The sequence below is a fragment of the Heteronotia binoei genome, chromosome 9, assembly GCF_032191835.1.
Source record: "Heteronotia binoei isolate CCM8104 ecotype False Entrance Well chromosome 9, APGP_CSIRO_Hbin_v1, whole genome shotgun sequence".
In the NCBI taxonomy this organism is placed as follows: domain Eukaryota; kingdom Metazoa; phylum Chordata; class Lepidosauria; order Squamata; family Gekkonidae; genus Heteronotia; species Heteronotia binoei.
This window is the reverse complement of record NC_083231.1, coordinates 124,493,060-124,511,535: the sequence shown is the minus strand read 5'-3', so window position 1 is coordinate 124,511,535 and position 18,476 is coordinate 124,493,060. Positions and strand designations below refer to the sequence as shown.

The following is an 18,476-nucleotide window of genomic DNA, read 5'->3' as shown; positions in this document are numbered from 1 at the left end:
CGTGGCTCTTTAAAACAGCCACATGGACTGCCAGTTTGTTTCCATGTCTGGTTCAATGCTCTGGTTATGCGCTCAGCCCTTCACGGACTCGAACACAGGTCTAAAAGATCATCTTCCCCCATAGATCCCTATGTGTCCACCGCAGGCTGATAGCTATGGGATATTCCCTCACTTAGGGTTACCAATCCCCAGGTGGGGGCAGGGGATCCCCCAGTTTGGAGACCCTCCCCCTGCTTCAGGGTCATCAGAAAGTCAGGGGGAAGGGAAATGTCTGCTGGGCACTCCATTATTCCCTATGGAGACCGGTTCCCGTAGGGTATAATGGAGAATTTATCCAGGGGTATTTGGGGTGGGGTGGTGGGGGGTGGGCTCCCTCTGGGAATCCTACCCCCCCAGGGAAAGTGCATGCGCAATACATAGCCTCTCCTCTCCCGGTGTAGTGAACGCCGCGTGGTCACTGTCTGGCTATGCCTGGCAGATGGTCACTGCAATGGCCTCTCCTGCATTACTGCATCCGTAGCAACACCTTCTCGCTGGTCCCCCCCGTTTTCACAGAGTTTGCTACGTCATGGTGCGACCGAATTGTCCGGCGGTATAACCGGATGGGCAGGCTCGTTAATGTAACACCTACCACCTGGAGGACTCACTGCCGGCGTCCCGGCTTACTGGGCCATGGCAGATGACCCCCAGGTGAAAGGGTAGAGCCAGTACCGCGCACACTGCGCTTCACCTAAAAAATTCCTCTGCGCAGGCCTGAAGGGCATATCCACACACACAACTCACAACGCATCAAGTCCTGCAGCGATAGGCAAGGGGCGAAACGGCAGGTGGAAGGTGCCACTGGAAGCCGCAGTCCCGATCCTGCATGTAGGCGGTTCAGGATATTGGTCGCCTGATGCTAACCCGGAGACGAAAGCATCTTTCGGCAGCACCCTGAACGACCAAGCAGCCTTATCTAGGGACAGCACTGCTTGCTCCACATGGAGAGGGGCCTAGAAAAGGTGGCCTAAACAAAGCTCGTCTCCCCCACCCCAGTTGGCTAGCCGCGGTCAACGGGCATCCTTACTTGCGGTCGAAAAATAACAACAAAGAAAAGGCATGCACCTGCCTCACAAAGTGTGCAAAAACTAAACCTTGCGTGTTGGAACATCAGAACCATGCTTGACACAGTAGGCAGTGGTCGCCCTGAACGACGCTCTGCTCTAGTTGCCCACGAACTTCTCAGGTTGAATATCGACATAGCAGCTCTCAGTGAGGTCCGTTTCCCTGAGGAAGGTAGTCTTCAAGAACACGGTGCTGGCTATACCCTCTACTGGTCGGGTAAGTCAAAGGCTGAGAGCCGCCTTTCTGGCGTTGGCTTCATGGTCAGGAACTCCATTGCCTCCAAACTCGAAAACCTTCCAACAGGTCACTCAGATCGCATCATGTCCATGCGCCTCCCACTTCAAAACAAGCAGCATGCAACACTCTTCAGTGTGTATGCCCCAACCCTTCAAGCAGATCCTGCAGAAAAGAACAAGTTCTATGCTGATCTACGCAACCTCGTACGGAAGACCCCTACAGAGGACAAGGTGATCATCCTTGGCGACTTCAATGCCAGAGTAGGTAAAGACTCGGAAGCCTGGAAAGGAGTACTTGGCAAACATGGCATTGGCAACTGCAATGACAACGGGCGCCTCCTGCTAGAATTCTGCATGGAGCACCAGCTCACCATCACCAACACTATCTTCCAGCAGAAGAACAGTCTGAAGACAACCTGGATGCACCCACGGTCCAAGCATTGGCACCTTATCGACTACATTCTGGTGCGCCAGAGAGACCTTCGAGATGTCTTACACACCCGAGTAATGCCCAGCGCAGAATGTCATACGGATCATCGTCTTGTACGCTGCAATCTCCGTCTTCACTTTAAACCCACACCCAGGAGAGGAGGTATCCCTCGGAGGAAGTTTCAGGTTGGCAGCCTCCAGTCAGCCGAAGTTAAAGCTGCCTTCCAGGCAAAACTCCAGTCAAGAATTGAGGACCTCAGTTGCCCCACAGACCCTTCTCCAGAAGCACTCTGGGAACACCTAAAAACTACCGTCCTGCAGATCTCTGAAGAAGTCCTCGGGTTCTCCACAAGGAAGAACAAGGACTGGTTTGATGAGAACAATCAAGAGATCCAAGAATTACTGGCAAAAAAGAGATCTGCCTACCAAGCACATCTTGCTCAGCCCTCCTGTCCTGGGAAAAAAGCAACCTTTCGCGCTGCATGTAGCAACCTCCAGCGCAAGCTTCGAGACATTCAGAACGAGTGGTGGACCAAGCTTGCAGAGAGAACCCAGCTGTGTGCAGACACTGGTGATTTAAGAGGGTTCTACGAAGCCCTGAAGGCAGTATATGGTCCATCATATCAGGCTCAGAGTCCCTTGCATAGTGCAGACGGCCAAGTGCTCCTCACAGACAAGGCATCCATACTGAACCGGTGGTCAGAGTATTTTCAGGTTCTCTTCAGTGCCAACCGCGTAGTTCAAGATTCAGCAATCCACCTCACCCCACTTCAACCGGTGAAAACAGAGTTGGATGAGATCCCCACCCTAGAAGAGACTGTTAAAGCCATCAAGCAACTGAAAAGTGGCAAGGCAGCAGGAGTTGATGGAATTCCACCAGAGATCTGGAAGCATGGGGGCACAGTACTACATAGCTCACTTCACAAAGTACTTGTCACCTGCTGGGAACAAGGCAAATTACCACAGGACTTTCGCGATGCAATCATCATCACCCTATACAAGAACAAAGGGGAAAAGTCAGACTGCTCCAACTACCGGGGGATAACCCTGCTCTCCATCGCAGGCAAAATCCTTGCCAGAATACTCCTGAACAGACTGGTGCCCACCATTGCAGAAGAACTCCTCCCAGAGAGCCAGTGCGGCTTCAGAGCTAACAGGAGCACCACCGACATGGTATTTGTTCTCAGGCAGCTCCAAGAGAAATGCAGGGAACAGAACAAGAGTCTGTATGTGACTTTTGTCGACCTTACCAAAGCTTTCGATACTGTTAGCAGGAAAGGCCTGTGGCAAATCTTGGAACGTTTAGGATGTCCCCCAAGGTTCCTCAGCATGATCATCCAGCTACACGAAGACCAGCGAGGCCAAGTCAGACACTGCAACGACCTCTCGGAGCCCTTCCCAATAGGCACAGGTGTAAAGCAAGGCTGCGTTCTCGCGCCAACTCTCTTTACGATCTTCTTTAGCATGATGCTTCAAAGAGCCGCAGTAGATCTAGATGAGGACGATGGTGTCTACATCCGCTATCGCACCGATGGCAGCCTGTTCAACCTGAGGCGACTAAAGGCACACTCCAAGACAATGGAAAAACTCATCCGAGAGCTACTGTTTGCTGATGATGCTGCACTCGTCTCCCACTCGGTATCAGCTCTGCAGCATATGACGTCCTGCTTTGCAGAGGCTGCCAAGCTATTCAGCCTAGAAGTTAGTCTGAAGAAGACAGAAGTTCTCCACCAGCCCGCACCCCAGGAAGATTATCACCCTCCCTGCATCACTGTGGGTGAATCAGTTCTGAAGACAGTCCAGCAGTTCAGCTACCTGGGGTGCATCATCTCCTCAGATGCCAAGATCGACAAGGAGATTGACAACAGGCTGGCAAAGGCAAACCGTGCATTTGGCCGACTGCACAAAAGAGTGTGGAGCAACAAGCATCTGAAAAAAGGCACAAAGATCAATGTTTACAAAGCGGTTGTGATGACAACCCTCATCTATGGCTCCGAATCGTGGGTTTTATACCGTCATCACCTGCGACTCCTTGAGCGCTTTCATCAGCGCTGCCTTCGCACCATCCTCAACATCCACTGGAGTGACTTTGTGACCAACACTGAAGTCCTCAAGCGGGCAGAGGTTACCAGCATCGAGGCACTGCTGTTGAAGACGCAGCTGCGCTGGGCAGGGCATATTTCTAGGATGGAAAACCACCGCCTTCCCAAGATTGCCCTGTATGGCGAACTCTCCACCGGCCATCGAAATAGAGGGGCACCAAAGAAGAGGTACAAGGACTCCTTGAAGAAATCCCTTAGCACCTGTCACATCAACCATCACCAGTGGTCTGACCTAGCCTCAGATCGCAAAGCATGGAGGCATACCATCCACCAGGCTGTCTCTTCCTTTGAGAACACACGCATAGCTGGTCTTGAGGACAAAAGGAGATTGAGGAAGAATCGCACTGCTACAGGACCAACCCTAAATCAGACTTTTCCCTGCAGCCGCTGTGGCCGGACCTGCCTGTCCCACATTGGTCTTGTCAGCCACCAGCGAGCCTGCAGCAAACGTGGACTATTGCACCCTTCTTAAATCTTCGTTCGCGAAGCCAAGCCGAGAGAGATTTGGGGGGCTGTTTTTTGAAACAGAGACACCAAATTTTCTGGATAGCTGCTGGTGCCACTCCTCAAAACACTCCCAGGTGTCAAAAAGATTGGACCAGGGGCTCCATTTCTGTGAGCCTCAACAGAAAGTGCCCCTGTCCTTCATTATTTCCAATGGAGAGAAGGCCTTTAAAAGGCGTACGCTCTCTTTAAATGTGATGGCCAGAACTCCCTTTGGAGTTCAACTGTGCTTGTCACAGCCTTGCTCCTGGCTCCACCCCCAAAGTCTCCTGGCTCCACCCCCAAAGTCCCCAGATATTTCTTGAGTTGGACCTGGCAACCCTACCCTCACTTGAGGGAATCAGCTAGAGTCCATGCCTTTCCGATCATGGCTCCCCCCCTATGGAACGAGATGGCTGGGGGGACTCTGGAGATTTTGGGAAGTCACTAGACTATTTAATGAAGGAGAGACCATGGGATTTGGGGAGGGAAGACCAGTTTTTGAGGGGGTTGTTGCACCTTCTGTCTTTTAACTTTGGATTTTCGAGCTGCCTTGGGCCAAAATGGAAAGGTAGGGTAAAAGTATTTTAATCAGGCCTCAGATTCAGCAGGAGCTCACAGGAGTGCAGCTCCTGAACCTTTCTGAGGGTTCCCCTTCCTCCTCCCCACCTATCTTGTCCACTGAATAGCAGGTGCAGCTGCATAACAATCCCTGGATTAGGAGAGCGGGCAGCCAGCCAGCCACCGGGGGCTTTGCCACACCCCCAGCAGCCCTCATGAACCCCTGGAGAAGCCCGTGACACCCTTTCTCCACTTCTGATGTGATTTTGGGTGGCGGGTGGCTTGCTGGCCTTTTGACTGTGGAGGGGGGGAGGACCAGGAGAGCCCCAGGCAAGCGAAGCCTGCTTGGGCTGGCTGGATCTCTAGCCAGCCCAAGCAGGCCTCGCTCGCCCGGGGCTCTCCTTTCTTGCATCAGGTTGCTTTTGGCTGGTGGGGGGGGAGGTGGCATAAGCTAATGAGTTATACTAATAGACTCCACCATCTATTTTTCTACAAAACGACCCCTGATTTTAATGAATATTTTAAAATATCCAGAATCTCAGCACCTGGGAGTTCTGGCATGAGGCTGCTCTCCACTTACTTCTTGGGCGAGGGCGCCGTATTGGCAAGTAAATCACCCAGAAGGAAAGAAAAATGGGACAATATTATGGTCATTCACAGTCTGCTGCTTTTCAACACCGGCCCAGAATCTGCAGTTTTGACTATGATGGCAAAGGGAAATAAAACACACTTGTGACCAAAATTTAGGGCAAATTCCGGAGAGTATCTCCAGCCAGCCCAAATAACAGAATGCCACAAAACTCTCTGTTATTGAAATCCAAGGATTTTTCTCTCATTTGCCCACACACACAGGCAAATCCATTCCCTCGGCTTAAAGAGCAACGATCAATGTTTAAAATTCAAAATCTTAACCTTCTCTTTCAACGCCTGGCCTTTGAGCTGGGAGTTTTTGCTCCTGCGGGATCCATCTCTGGCCACGCCTTTGGGGGTTGACCAGCTGCACAGACAACCAGGGGTCTGTTCGTCTAGAAAACTGTGGGTGCCGCAAGGATAGTGGTAAGTTTTCCCCTGCAGCAAGCCACAGCTCCTTGTGGGAGGGGGCTATCTTGCAAACAGCTGGGAGGAAGAGAGCTCAGCCCCCTAGCCTCAGTCTCTATCTCTCCCCATGGCTGCTGATTGCCCTTTTACAGATCTAAAAAAGGTAGTCCCCTGTGCAAGCACCAGTGGTTTCCGACTCTGGGGTGACGTCACATCACAATGTTTCCACGGCAGACTTTTTACGGGATGGTTTGCCATTGCCTTCCCCAGTCGTCTGCACTTTCCCCCCAGCAAGCTGGGGACTCATTTGACTGACCTCGGAAGGATGGAAGGCTGAGTCAACCTCGAGCCGGCTACCTGAAAACCCAGCTTCCGCCGGGGATCAAACTCAGGCCGTGAGCAGAGCTTGGACTGCAGCTTACCACTCTGCGCCATGGGGAGTCCTAATTATGAACCTCCCAGCTCACTCTTGTGCCCACAGAAGGGCCAAGTTCAAGGTCTGAGCAAGAGATCCCTTCTGGGCCTGCCCCACTGCCAGCCAGATGGGATCAAGACCTCGGGCAGTTGCTGCAGGAGAGGGCCTGGATCTCAGCCACCTGTGGCCCAGGCCCAGACCCAGGAGGGGAATCCGATCGCTTCCTGTTCTGCTGACAGCTGAGAGTGATGGGAGTCTCTGTGGGCTGTTGGCACCATCCGCATTATGGCATGCTAAGAAGAAGAAGAGGAGGAAGAGGAGGAGAAGAAGAAAAAGAGCAAGAGGAGGAGGAGGAAGAGAAGAAGAAGAGGAGGAGGAAGAGGAGGAGAAGGAGAAGGAGGAAGAAGAAAAGAAGGAGGAGGAGAATAAGAGGAAGTGGAGGAGGAAGAGAAGGAGAAGAAGAAAAAGAAAAAGAGGAGGAGGAGGAAGAAGAGAAGAAGAAGAGGAGGAAGAGGAGAATAAGAGGAAGAGGAGGAGGAAGAGAAAAAGAAGAAAAAGGGCAAGAGGAGGAAGAGAAGAAGAAGAGGAGGAGGAAGAGGAGGAGAAGGAGGAAGAAGAAAAGGAGGAGGAGGAGAATAAGAGGAAGAGGAGGAGGAAGAGAAAAAGAAGAAAAAGGGCAAGAGGAGGAAGAAGAGAAGAAGAGGAGGAGGAAGAGGAGGAGAAGGAGGAAGAAGAAAAGGAGGAGGAGGAGAATAAGAGGAAGAGGAGGAGGAAGAGAAAAAGAAGAAAAAGGGCAAGAGGAGGAGGAGGAAGAGAAGAAGAAGAGGAGGAGGAAGAAGAGGAGAAGGAGGAAGAAGAAGAAGAGGAGGAGGAAGAGGAGGAGAAGAAGAAAAAGAGCAAGAGGAGGAGGAGGAAGAGAAGAAGAAGACGAGGAGGAAGAGTAGGAGAAGGAGGAAGAAGAAAAGAAGGAGGAGGAGAATAAGAGGAAGTGGAGGAGGAAGAGAAGGAGAAGAAGAAAAAGAAAAAGAGGAGGAGGAGGAAGAAGAGAAGAAGAAGAGGAGGAGGAGGAGGAGAATAAGAGGAAGAGGAGGAGGAAGAGAAAAAGAAGAAAAAGGGCAAGAGGAGGAAGAGAAGAAGAAGAGGAGGAGGAAGAGGAGGAGAAGGAGGAAGAAGAAGAAGAAAAGGAGGAGGAGGAGGAGAGGAAGAGGAGGAGGAAGAGAAGGAGAAGAAGAAGAAGAAAAAGAGCGAGGGGAGGAGGAGGAAGAGAAGAGGAGGAGAAGGAGGAAGAAGAAAAGGAGGAGGAGGAGAATAAGAGGAAGAGGAGGAGGAGGAGAAAGAGAAGGAGAAGAAGAAGCAGCTGTCAGAGACTAGACGGCCATCTGACAGCAATGAGGATCCTGTGAATTTAGGGGGAGGTGTTTGTGAGTTTCCTGCATTGTGCAGGGGGTTGGACTAGATGACCCTGGAGGTCCCCTCCATTCTATCAAAGGAGGAGGAGGAGATTGGATGTATGCCCTGCCCTTCACTACCCAAAGGAGTCCCAGAACGGCTTACAATCTCCTTTCCCATCCCCTCCACACAACAGACGCCTTGTTAGGTAAGTGGGGCTGAGAGAGCTCTGACAGAAACTGCTCTTGAGCAGAACAGCTCTGCAAGAGCTAAGACTGACCCAAGGTTGCTCCAGCAGGTGCAAGTGGAGGAGTGGGGAATCAAACCCAGTTCTCCCAGATAAGAGTTCCGCGCATTTAACCCCCACACCAAACTGGCTCTCCTGGGCAACTTGTCTGCCGAACTGGCCTAGACCCCCCGCCCATCTTCCATTTGCTTAAGGCCTTTGGGGAGACCACTTGTCTCCCACCTTCCAAGTCCTTCTTAGCCTCATCAGTTCTGTCTCTAAACCAGCCCTGTCCAGATTATACATCAGTCCTCAACAAGCACACTTGTGCACAAAGAAGGGAAAGATGCCAACAGACCTTGAATTCCCCCACCACGGTAGGGTCTTCGTCAGCATCCTGTGTCTTTCCACGGTACAGCTTAAAGGTGTGGCAGAAATCTGAGAGACCCCCAAAGTCTTCTATATTCTCCAGCTCTGTTTCAAAAACCTAAAGGAAGGAGGAACATAAGAGAAGCCATGTTGGATCAGGCCAGTGGCCCATCCAGTCCCACACTCTGTGTCACATGGTGGCCAAAAAACCAGGTGCCATCAGGAGGTCCACCAGTGGGGCCAGAACACTAGAAGCCCTCTCATTGTTGCCCCCCCTCCCAGTAACAAGAATGCAGAGCAAGAATACAGGAAGAGCACAAAAGGTGGCAGCTTGCCCCCCTGAAGAGTCCCCATCTCCTTCCTTTAGCAATGAGATCTCTGCTCTCAGCAGCTAGCTGACACAAGGGACGTAAAACTGAATCTTCCTCTACCTACCAGGTGGCTCAAGCTACTGAAGAAGAGGAAGAAGGTACTGGATTTATATCCTGCCCTTCACTTTAAATCTCAGAGTGAATCTCAGAGCAGCTCACAATCTCCTATATCCTCTCCCCCCACAAAAGACACCCTGTGAAGGTGGGTGAGGCTGAGAGGGCTCTCACAGCAGCTGCCCTTTCAAGAACAACCTCTGCCAGAGCTATGGCTGATGCAAGGCCATTCTAGCAGGTGCACGTGGAGGAGTGGGGAATCAAACCCAGTTCTCCCAGATAAGAGAGCTCTGGCTGACCCAAGGCCATTCCAGCAGCTGCAAGTGGAGGAGTGGGAAATCCAACCCAGTTCTCCCAGATAGGAGAGCTCTGGCTGACCCAAGGCCATTCCAGCAGGTGAAAGTGGAGGAGTGGGAAATCCAACCCGGTTCTCCCAGATAAGAGAGCTCTGACTGACCCAAGGCCATTCCAGCAGCTGCAAGTGGAGGAGTGGGGATCCAACCCGGTTATCCCAGATAAGAGAACTATGGCTGACTCAAGGCCATCCCAGCAGATGCAAGTGGAGGAGTGTGGAATCCAACCCAGTTCTCCCAGATAAGAGAGCTCTGGCTGACCCAAGGCCATTCCAGCCGCTTCAAGTGGAGGAGTGGGGAATCCAACGTGGATCTCCCAGATAAGAGACCTCTGGCTGACCCAAGGCCATTCCAGCAGCTGCAAGTGGAGGAGTGGGAAATCCAACCCGGTTCTCCCAGATAAGAGAGCTCTGGCTGACCCAAGGCCATTCCAGCAGGTGCAAGTGGAGGAGTGGGGAATCCAACCTGGTTCTCCCAGATAAGAGAGCTCTGGCTGACCCAAGGCCATTCCAGCAGCTGCAAGTGGAGGAGTGGGGAATCCAACCCGGTTCTCCCAGATAAGAGAGCTCTGGCTGACCCAAGGCCATTCCAGCAGGTGCAAGTGGAGGAGTGGGGAATCCAACCTGGTTCTCCCAGATAAGAGAGCTCTGGCTGACCCAAGGCCATTCCCGCAGCTGCAAGTGGAGGAGTGGGGAATCCAACCCGGTTCTCCCAGATAAGAGAACTCTGGCTGACCCAAGGCCATTCCCGCAGCTGCAAGTGGAGGAGTGGGGAATCCAACCCGGTTCTCCCAGATAAGAGAACTCTGGCTGACCCAAGGCCATTCCAGCAGGGGCAAGTGGAGGAGTGGAGAATCAAACCCGGTTCTCCCAGATAAGAGTCCGCACACTTAACCACTACACCAAACTTGCTCTCAATCAGACTATCAGATAGGGCATTGTAGGGGCTGCAGGGAGAGTGGGGGGGGGGCGCATGGCAAGGCTGCCTGGGGCGCTGTGGGCCCTAGAGCCGGCCCTGCCCCCTCCACCCGTTACCTTCAGAGTGTCAAAGCCCTTCTCCAGGTAGGCCCCGCATTTCTCCCTCTCGCCTGTAGAAGCATAAAACTTGCTCCACCAGTCAATGAGCTCTTCTTCCTGTAGGGAGAGGAAGACACAATCAATTATTTTAAAAAGCACCCCCACACGACCACCCCCACCCTGGAGTCGATCCGCTCTGTTTGTGCAACTCCCGTTCCGTTCCCAGGGGCCGTGCTTCCCTGCGGTTTGCGCCCAGGAATGGAACATGTCAGTCATTAAAACCAACAAGGCTCCCTTCTATCAGAAGAGCCAAAAGGCAGGGATTACCGTGGCTTTGGAAAGTGCGGGGTGTTTTTATAAATATTCGTTTTAGAAGAGCAACAACTCCCAACATCGACAGAAGCCAAGACGAAGAAGCAATTTGTAGCTCATGAAACGTTCCCAAATAATAAATATCTCATTTTAGAATTCCGCAGAATTCCTTCATCCTGATCTCACTGAGAAGTCATAATCAGCATTTGTGGCAGCCAGCCCAAGCCAGCCAGGCAAGCCTCGCGGCATTGTCTCCAAAAGGCAGTTGCCTTTTTGGCATTCCATGGTGCAGAATGGTAAAGCTGCAGCACTGCAGTCCGAGCTCTCTGCTCATGATCTGAGTTCGATCTCGGCAGAAGCTGGGTTCAGGTAGCTGGCTCAAGGTAAACTCAGCCTTCACTCCTTCCAGTGGCTATTAGCCACAGTGTATGTGTGTATATAAAATTTTTTGCCACTGTGTGACACAGAGTGTTGGACTTGATGGGCCGTTGGCTTGATCCAACATGGCTTCTCTTATGTTCTTATGTTCTTATAGCATCTTATGTTATTATAGCATTGGAAAAAGTGCAGAAAAGGGCAGCTAGAATGATTAAAGGGTTGGAACACTTTCCCTATGAAGAAAGGTTAAAACGCTTGGGGCTCTTTAGCTTGGAGAAACGTCGACTGCAGGGTGACATGATAGAGGTTTACAAGATAATGCATGGGATGGAGAAAGCAGAGAAAGAAGTACTTTTCTCCCTTTCTCACAATACAGGAACTCGTGGGCACTCAATGAAATTGCTGAGCAGTCAGGTTAGAACGGATAAAAGGAAGTCCTTCTTCACCCAAAGGGTGATTAACATGTGGAATTCACTGCCACAGGAGGTGGTGGCGGCTACAAGCATAGATAGCTTCAAGAGGAGAATGGATAAGCATATGGAGCAGAGGTCCATAAGTGGCTATTAACCACAGTTTATCATTGGAACTCTCTATCTGGGGCAGTGATGCTCTGTATTCTGGTGCTGGGGGGGGGGGCAGCAGTGGGAGGGCTTCTAGTGTCCTGGCCCCACTGATGGACCTCCTGATGGCACCTGGGTTTTTTGGCCACTGTGTGACCCAGAGTGTTGGACTGGATGGGCCACTGGTCTGATCCAACAGGGCTTCTCTTCTGTTCTTATGTCCGGGGCAGTGATGCTCTGTATTCTTGGTGCTTGGGGGGGGGGGGCACATTGGGAGGGCTTCTAGTGTCCTGGCCCCACTGATGTACCTCCTGATGGCACGTGGGTTTTTTGGCCACTGTGTGACACAGAGAGATGGGCCTTTGGCCTGATCCTACAGGGCTTCTCTTATGTTCTTATGTCCGAGGCAGTGATGATCTGTATTCTGGTGCTTGGGGGGGGCAGCAGTGGGAGGACTTCTAGTGCCCTGGCCCCACTGGTAGACCTCCTGATGGCACCTGTTTTTTTGGCCACTGTGTGCCACAGAGTGTTGGACTGGATGGCCCATTGGCCTGATCCAACATGGCTTCTCTTATGTTGGTAAAATGAGTCCCCAACTTGCTGGGGGGAAAGTGTAGATGACTGGGGAAAGCAATGGCAAACCACCCCATGAAAAGTCTGCTGTGAAAACATCGTGATGCGACGTCACCCCAGAGTCGGAAACAACTGGTGCTTGCACAGGGTGCTTGCACCTTTACCTTTAAAAAAACCCTGCAATATTACATAAACTTCATTTTTTCATAGAAACCAAGCCTTGCCTTTCAGCACTCACACAGTTCTGTCATTTTTGAAAAAGCAACTCCCTAACCCAAGAAGCTGCAGCATGACATTCCCAGGGGCGACTCGCCTCTGGTATCCTCTGCAGTTCCGGGACGAAGGAGAGGGTTAGATGGATGTGGCTGAGGAGAACATGGTTTTAAATAGATCCAGGTGGGCAGCTGTGCTGGCCTGAAGCAACATAACAAAGTAGGCGACGAGTAGCACATTTAAGGCCAACCAAGTTTGGTTGGCTTTAAGGCTACAAGCATAAACAGCTTCAAGAGGGGATTGGATAAGCATACGGAGCAGAGGTCCATCAGTGGCTATTAGCCACAGTTTATCATTGGAACTCTCTGTCTGGGGCAGTGATGCTCTGTATTCTGGGGGCTTGTGGGGGACACAGTGGGAGGGCTTCTAGTGTCCTGGCCCCACTGGTGGACCTCCTGGTGGCACCTGGTTTTTTTGGCCACTGTGTGACACAGAGTGTTGGACTGGATGGACCACTGGCCTGATCCAACATGGCTTCTCTTATGTACTTATGTTTTTATTCAGCTTTCATGTGCATGTACACTTTGTCAGACAATGAAATGGGGTACAGTAAGCATTGCTACATATACATATATGTACACACACACATATATATACACACATACAACTTTGCATGCTTGTTTGCCAGTTTGGTGTAGTGGTTAAGTGTGCGGACTCTTATCTGGGAGAACCGGGTTTGATTCCCCACTCCTCCACTTGCAACTGCTGGAATGGCCTTGGGTCAGCCAGAGCTCTCTTATCTGGGAGAACCGGGTTTGATTCCCCACTCCTCCACTTGAACCTGCTGGAATGGCCTTGGGTCAGCCAGAGCTCTCTTATCTGGGAGAACCGGGTTTGATTCCCCTCTCCTCCACTTGCACCTGCTGGAATGGCCTTGGGTCAGCCATAACTCTATTATCTGGGAGAACCGGGTGTAATTCCCAACTCCTCCACTTGCACCTGCTGGAATGGCCTTGGGTCAGCCAGAGCTCTCTTATCTGGAAGAACCAGGTTTGATTCCCCACTCCTCCACTTGCAGCTGCTGGAATGGCCTTGGGTCAGCCATAGCTCTGGCAGAGGTTGTCCTTGAAAGGGCAGCTGCTGTGAGAGCCCTCTCCAGCCCCACCCACCTCACAGGGTGTCTGTTGTGGGGGAGGAAGGGAAAGGAGATTGTGAGCCGCTCTGAGACTCTTTGGAGTGGAGGGCGGGATATAAATCCAATATCTTCATCTACCTCACAGGGTGTCTGTTGTGGGGGGAGGGGAAGGTAAAGGAGATTGTGAGCTGCTCTGAGACTCTTCAGAGTGGAGGGTGGGATATAAATCCAATATCTTATCTACCTCACAGGGTGTCTGTTGTGGGGAAGGAAGGGAAAGGAGATTGTGAGCCGCTCTGAGACTCTTCGGAGTGGAGGGCGGGATATAAATCCAATATCTTCTTCTTCTTAACCACTGCCCAACAGTGTAGTGCTGCTCACTGTACACCCATCTGATTATCTGACGAAGTGTGCATGCCCATGAAAGCTGACATTCTGCATAAAACTGTGTTGGTCTTCAAGGTGCCACTGGACTCCAACTTTGTTCTGTTTCTAAATAGTGACATACTCGGCATGTTGATGGGGCAGGACATGGATCGGCCTGCATCAAAACACAAGAGTCACATGAAGCAGTGGGCTGACAGGAAAAGGGACTGCAGCACATGGCAGCATTTCTGCACCTAATGAGCGCTTCCTTTGCAACAACGGTGTGCCGGGAGTGGCACTGAATGTAGAAGCCATATGAATCCCCTGCTTAAAGCTCACAAGAGTGCTTGTAAACCTCTGATCGAGTTAAGGCGATCTGTTTCTCCCAACTAAAACTAGAAGGACACCCAGAAGCATTTCTTTTGAAAAAAGGATAACTCTCAGAGGAGTCCCTGTGTGCTTCTGTATGAGTTGCTGCTCCCAAGACTCATGCAAAGACAAGAGTGGTGATTCTCCTGTAAAGATGGATAACTCAAATAGAGATTGTGTTACAGTTCTCTTCCAGCAGCTGCTGATTGAAAGAGGGTGAGGCCAGAACAGAGACTCGTGCAGAGAGAAGTTGCCTCTGTGTCCAGGCTCTGACTGCACAAGAAAAGTGGATACAATCATGACACATTAACAGTCCTCTTGCAGTACATGAATATGCCATGGTAGCTCTCGAACTCAGCCTGGAAACTCAGAGCCTTTTTTGTAGCAGGAACTGCTTTGCATATTAGACCACAACCCCCTGATGTAGCCTATAATATAGTGTGTTCTCTATGTAATGATGAGGTGAGGTGGAAGTGATCATAGCTCTTTTATTGAATACAGCATAGCATAGAACTGCCTCCAAAGACTGGGCCAACAAAGTTCCCACGCCAGCATGCTATTGGACCATTCAAACCAGCAGAGGGCTCGTGATTGGAGCAGGGAAGCAGGCATTTGGATCCTACTGCCTACTGTTCCGGAGTCCCCAAGCTCTGTCCTCCAGGCTCCGATGAGCCAGGCAAGAACTCCATATAATAGATACAATTCCAACCACATCTACAACATAGCCAATCCTCCAAGAGCTTACAGGGCTCGTCTTACAGGAGATGGTGGCGGCAACAAGCATAGACAGCTTCAAGAGGGGAATGGATAAGCATTTGGAGCACAGGTCCATCAGTGGCTCTTAGCCACAGCTTATTATTGGAACTCTTTGTCTGGGGCAGTGATACTCTGTATTCTTGGTGCTTTTGGGGGCACAGTGGAAGTGCTTCTAGTGTCCTGGCCCCACTGGTGAACCTCCTGATGGCACCTGGGTTTTTTGGCCCCTGTGTGACACAGAGGGTTGGATTGGATGGGCCATTGGCCTGATCCAACAGGGCTTCTCTTATGTCCTTATGTGACACAGTGTTGGACTGGATGGGCCACTGGCCTGATCCAACAGGGCTTCTCTTACGTTCTTCTGTGACACAGAGTGTTGGACTGGATGGGCCACTGGCCTGATCCAACAGGGCTTATCTTATGTTCTTCTGTGACACAGAGTGTTGGACTGGATGGGCCACTGGCCTGATCCAACAGGGCTTATCTTACGTTCTTCTGTGACACAGAGTGTTGGACTGGATGGGCCAGTGGCCTGATCCAACAGGGCTTCTCTTATGTTCTTCTGTGACACAGAGTGTTGGACTGGATGGGCCACTGGCCTGATTCAACAGGGCTTCTCTTCTTATGTCTGGGGCAGTGATGCTCTGTATTCTTGTGCTTGGGGGGACACAGTGGAAGGGCTTCTAGCCCCAGTGGTGGACCTCTTAATGGCACTTAGGGGGGTTTTTTGGCACTGTGTGACACAGAGTATTGAACTGGATAGGCCATTGGCCTGATCCAACATGGCTTCTCTTATGTTCTTATTGGCTATATCAGGGGGTGTGGCCTAACATGCAAAGGAGTTCCTGCTACAAAGAAAGCGCCCTGGATTTAGGATTGGAGCCCGGGGAGGGCAGGGTTTGGAGAGAGGAGGGCCCTCAAAGGGAATAAGGCTCTCCAAGTAGGCGGTGTCTCCAGGGGGACTGATCTCTGCAGTCTGGAGACCTGCAGGTCGGGAGCCCTTCCCAGGCCTGCAGCCAGATTGAAAAGGAGCAAGGTCAGTGTCAGAAGCTCAGCTCCGAGAGCTCCCAGCCTCTCCTTGCAATTCTCATCCATTTCAATGCCGCTTGTAGAAAAAACCTCCCGGGGGATCAGGTCCCGTGTCAAAGGTCATTTTGAAGCAAGGATTTCTGCACAGCTTCCGCTTTGTCCATGGCAGGGCTGCAGGGGCCAGAGCTGCTGCACTCCGCCAAATCGTCCCTCTGCTGCACAGGTGCCCTCTTGGAGCCCGGCGAAGGCCACGCTGTTCATGGGAGGTGACCGCAGGAATGCCTCCGTGGCACCCCGCCCCGTGCTGAATCCTGGGCCCCCGGATTGACTGTCAAGCTTCAGAGGGAGATATCTGATCCTGGCGGCTCTTCCAGCGCAGGGTAACCGGATAGGCCATAAAGTATGTGCTACAATTGGAGACTAGCAAACGCAGCAAATAACCAATTACTCCAAATAGTTTACAGATTTCATTTTGCATGTTTGCTGGCTCGTGTTTCCCAGGCTCACTTGTCACTCGACGGGTTATTTATCCGGCAAAAGGCCCGACTGGGCTGGAGACAGAAAAACTTTGGGAACGGACGGCTGCTCCGCTGGTGAAGGCTGCAGATTTCTGCCTTCATGTTGGCTAGCAAGGGGAATTCACATTTCCCCCCTTTGCACGTCTGGGACACAGTCAAATGGATCCAGCCCTCCACCCAGGAGCCTTTCTCCAGCTGAGAACTGCCAGCCTCCAGGTGGGGTCTGGAGATGTCTCCAGATTACAGAGTTCAGTTCCTGTGCAGAAAATGGCTGCTTTGGAAGGTGGACTCTACTGCATTATATCCCACTGAAGTCCCACTGCTCGCCAAACCCCACTCAAACCAGGCTCCAGCCCCCAAATATCCAGGAATTTCCCACCCCAGAGCTGGCAACCCTACGAGTCCTGCCTATGGAGGTTTTCAAAGAACCAGTTTGGTGTAGTGGTTAAGTGTGCAGACTCTTTTCTGAGAGAACCGCGTTTGAATCCCCACTCCTCCACTTGCACCTGCTGGCATGGCCTGGGGTCAGCCAGAGCTCTGGCAGAGCTGTTCTTGAAAGGGCAGCTTCTGGGAGAGCTCTCTCAGCCTCAACCACCTCACAGGGCGTCTGTTGTGGGGGGGGGGGAAAGATAAAGGAGATTGTGAGATACTCTGAGTCTCTGTCCTTGAAAGGGCAGCTTCTGGAGAGCCTTCTCAGTCCCACCCACCTCACAGGGTGTCTGTTGTGGGGGAGGAAGATAAAGGAGATTGCAAGCCACTCTGAGCCTCTGTCCTTGAAAGGGCAGCTTCTGGGAGAGCCCTCTCAGTCCCACGGCCAAGGCCATTCCAGCAGGTGCAAGTGGAGGAGTGGGGAATCCAACCCGGTTCTCCCAGATAAGAGAGCTCTGGCTGACCCAAGGCCATTCCAGCAGCTGCAAGTGGAGGAGTGGGAAATCAAACCCGATTCTCCCACATAAGAGAGCTATGGCTGAGCCAAGGCCATTCCAGCAGGTGCAAGTGAAGGAGTGGGGAATCCAACCCAGTTCTTCCAGATAAGAGAGCTCTGGCTGACCCAAGACCATTCCAGCAGGTGCAAGTGGAGGAGTGGGGAATCCAACCCGCTTCTCCCAGATAAGAGAGCTCTGGCTGACCCAAGGCCATTCCAGCAACAGCGGGGACACTGGTCAATCCGAAGGGCATCACCAGGTGCTCGTACTGCCCGTATCGGGTCCCAAATGTGGTCTTCCACTCGTCCCTGGGCCGTATGCGCACCAAATTGTACGCTCCACGGAGGTCCAGCTTGGTGTAGATTTGGGCCCCCTTTAAGCGATCCAAGAGTTCAGGGATCAGTGGTAGAGGGTACCGGTCACGGATGGTGATCTTGTTCAGGGCCCGGTAGTCATTGCACAGCCAGAGCTCCCCACTTTTCTTCTTCACGAAGAGGACTGGGGCAGACAGGGGAGAGGTTGAGGGTCGGATGAATCCGCGTTTCAGGTTCTTGTCCAGGAAGTCTCGCAGAGCTGCCAACTCAGGCTCCGACATTGGGTACAGACGCCCCACCGGGAGTGGTGCCCCAGGTACCAAATCAATGGCACAGTCATAGGGCCGGTGAGGGGGAAGCTGATCAGCTCCTGTATCTTCAAAGACATCGGCAAAATCCGCATAGTTCTGGGGGAGCTGAGGACCACCACTCGGGATGCCGGCTGCTAGAGTGGTGGGAGGAGTCAGATGGGGGCATGGGTCTCGGAAGCATAGTTCCTGCTGGGCCCAGTCCACGATGGGGTTGTGCAGCTTCAGCCAGGAAAGGCCTAGGATCAGCGGGAAGCGAGGCATGCGGGCGACATCAAACTGCAGCTGCTCTTGGTGCTGCTGGATGTGGAAGGTGATGGGACAGGTCTCCTGGGTGACGGGGCCAGAATGGAGGAGGCGCCTGTCAATAGCCTCCACCAGCATCGGAATCTCTTTTGTCTGCACTGGGATCTGGTGCTGCTTTACAAAGGCGGCATCTACAAAACAGTGGGCTGCTCCCAAGTCCAGCATGGCATACACGAACAGCCAGCGTCCATCGGGCAGACGGAGTTTGACTGGTAGCAGGAACGGGCCCGGGGTATCAGCCTGCTGTTTGGAGGACCCAGCTAGTCG

At 52.1% G+C, this 18,476-nt stretch overlaps 1 protein-coding gene across 1 annotated transcript in view; it reads right to left on the bottom strand.

Moving 5' to 3' along the window:
* Positions 1–18,476, bottom strand: part of DYSF (dysferlin) — a 301,818-nt gene that overhangs the window by 72,644 nt on the left and 210,698 nt on the right. The window contains exons 42-43 of the mRNA XM_060247222.1: positions 10,165–10,263; positions 8,342–8,470 (exon numbers count right to left, since the gene is read on the bottom strand). Of these exons, the coding sequence (XP_060103205.1) occupies positions 8,342–8,470; positions 10,165–10,263 (228 nt within the window). The remainder of the gene's footprint in view (positions 1–8,341; positions 8,471–10,164; positions 10,264–18,476) is intronic.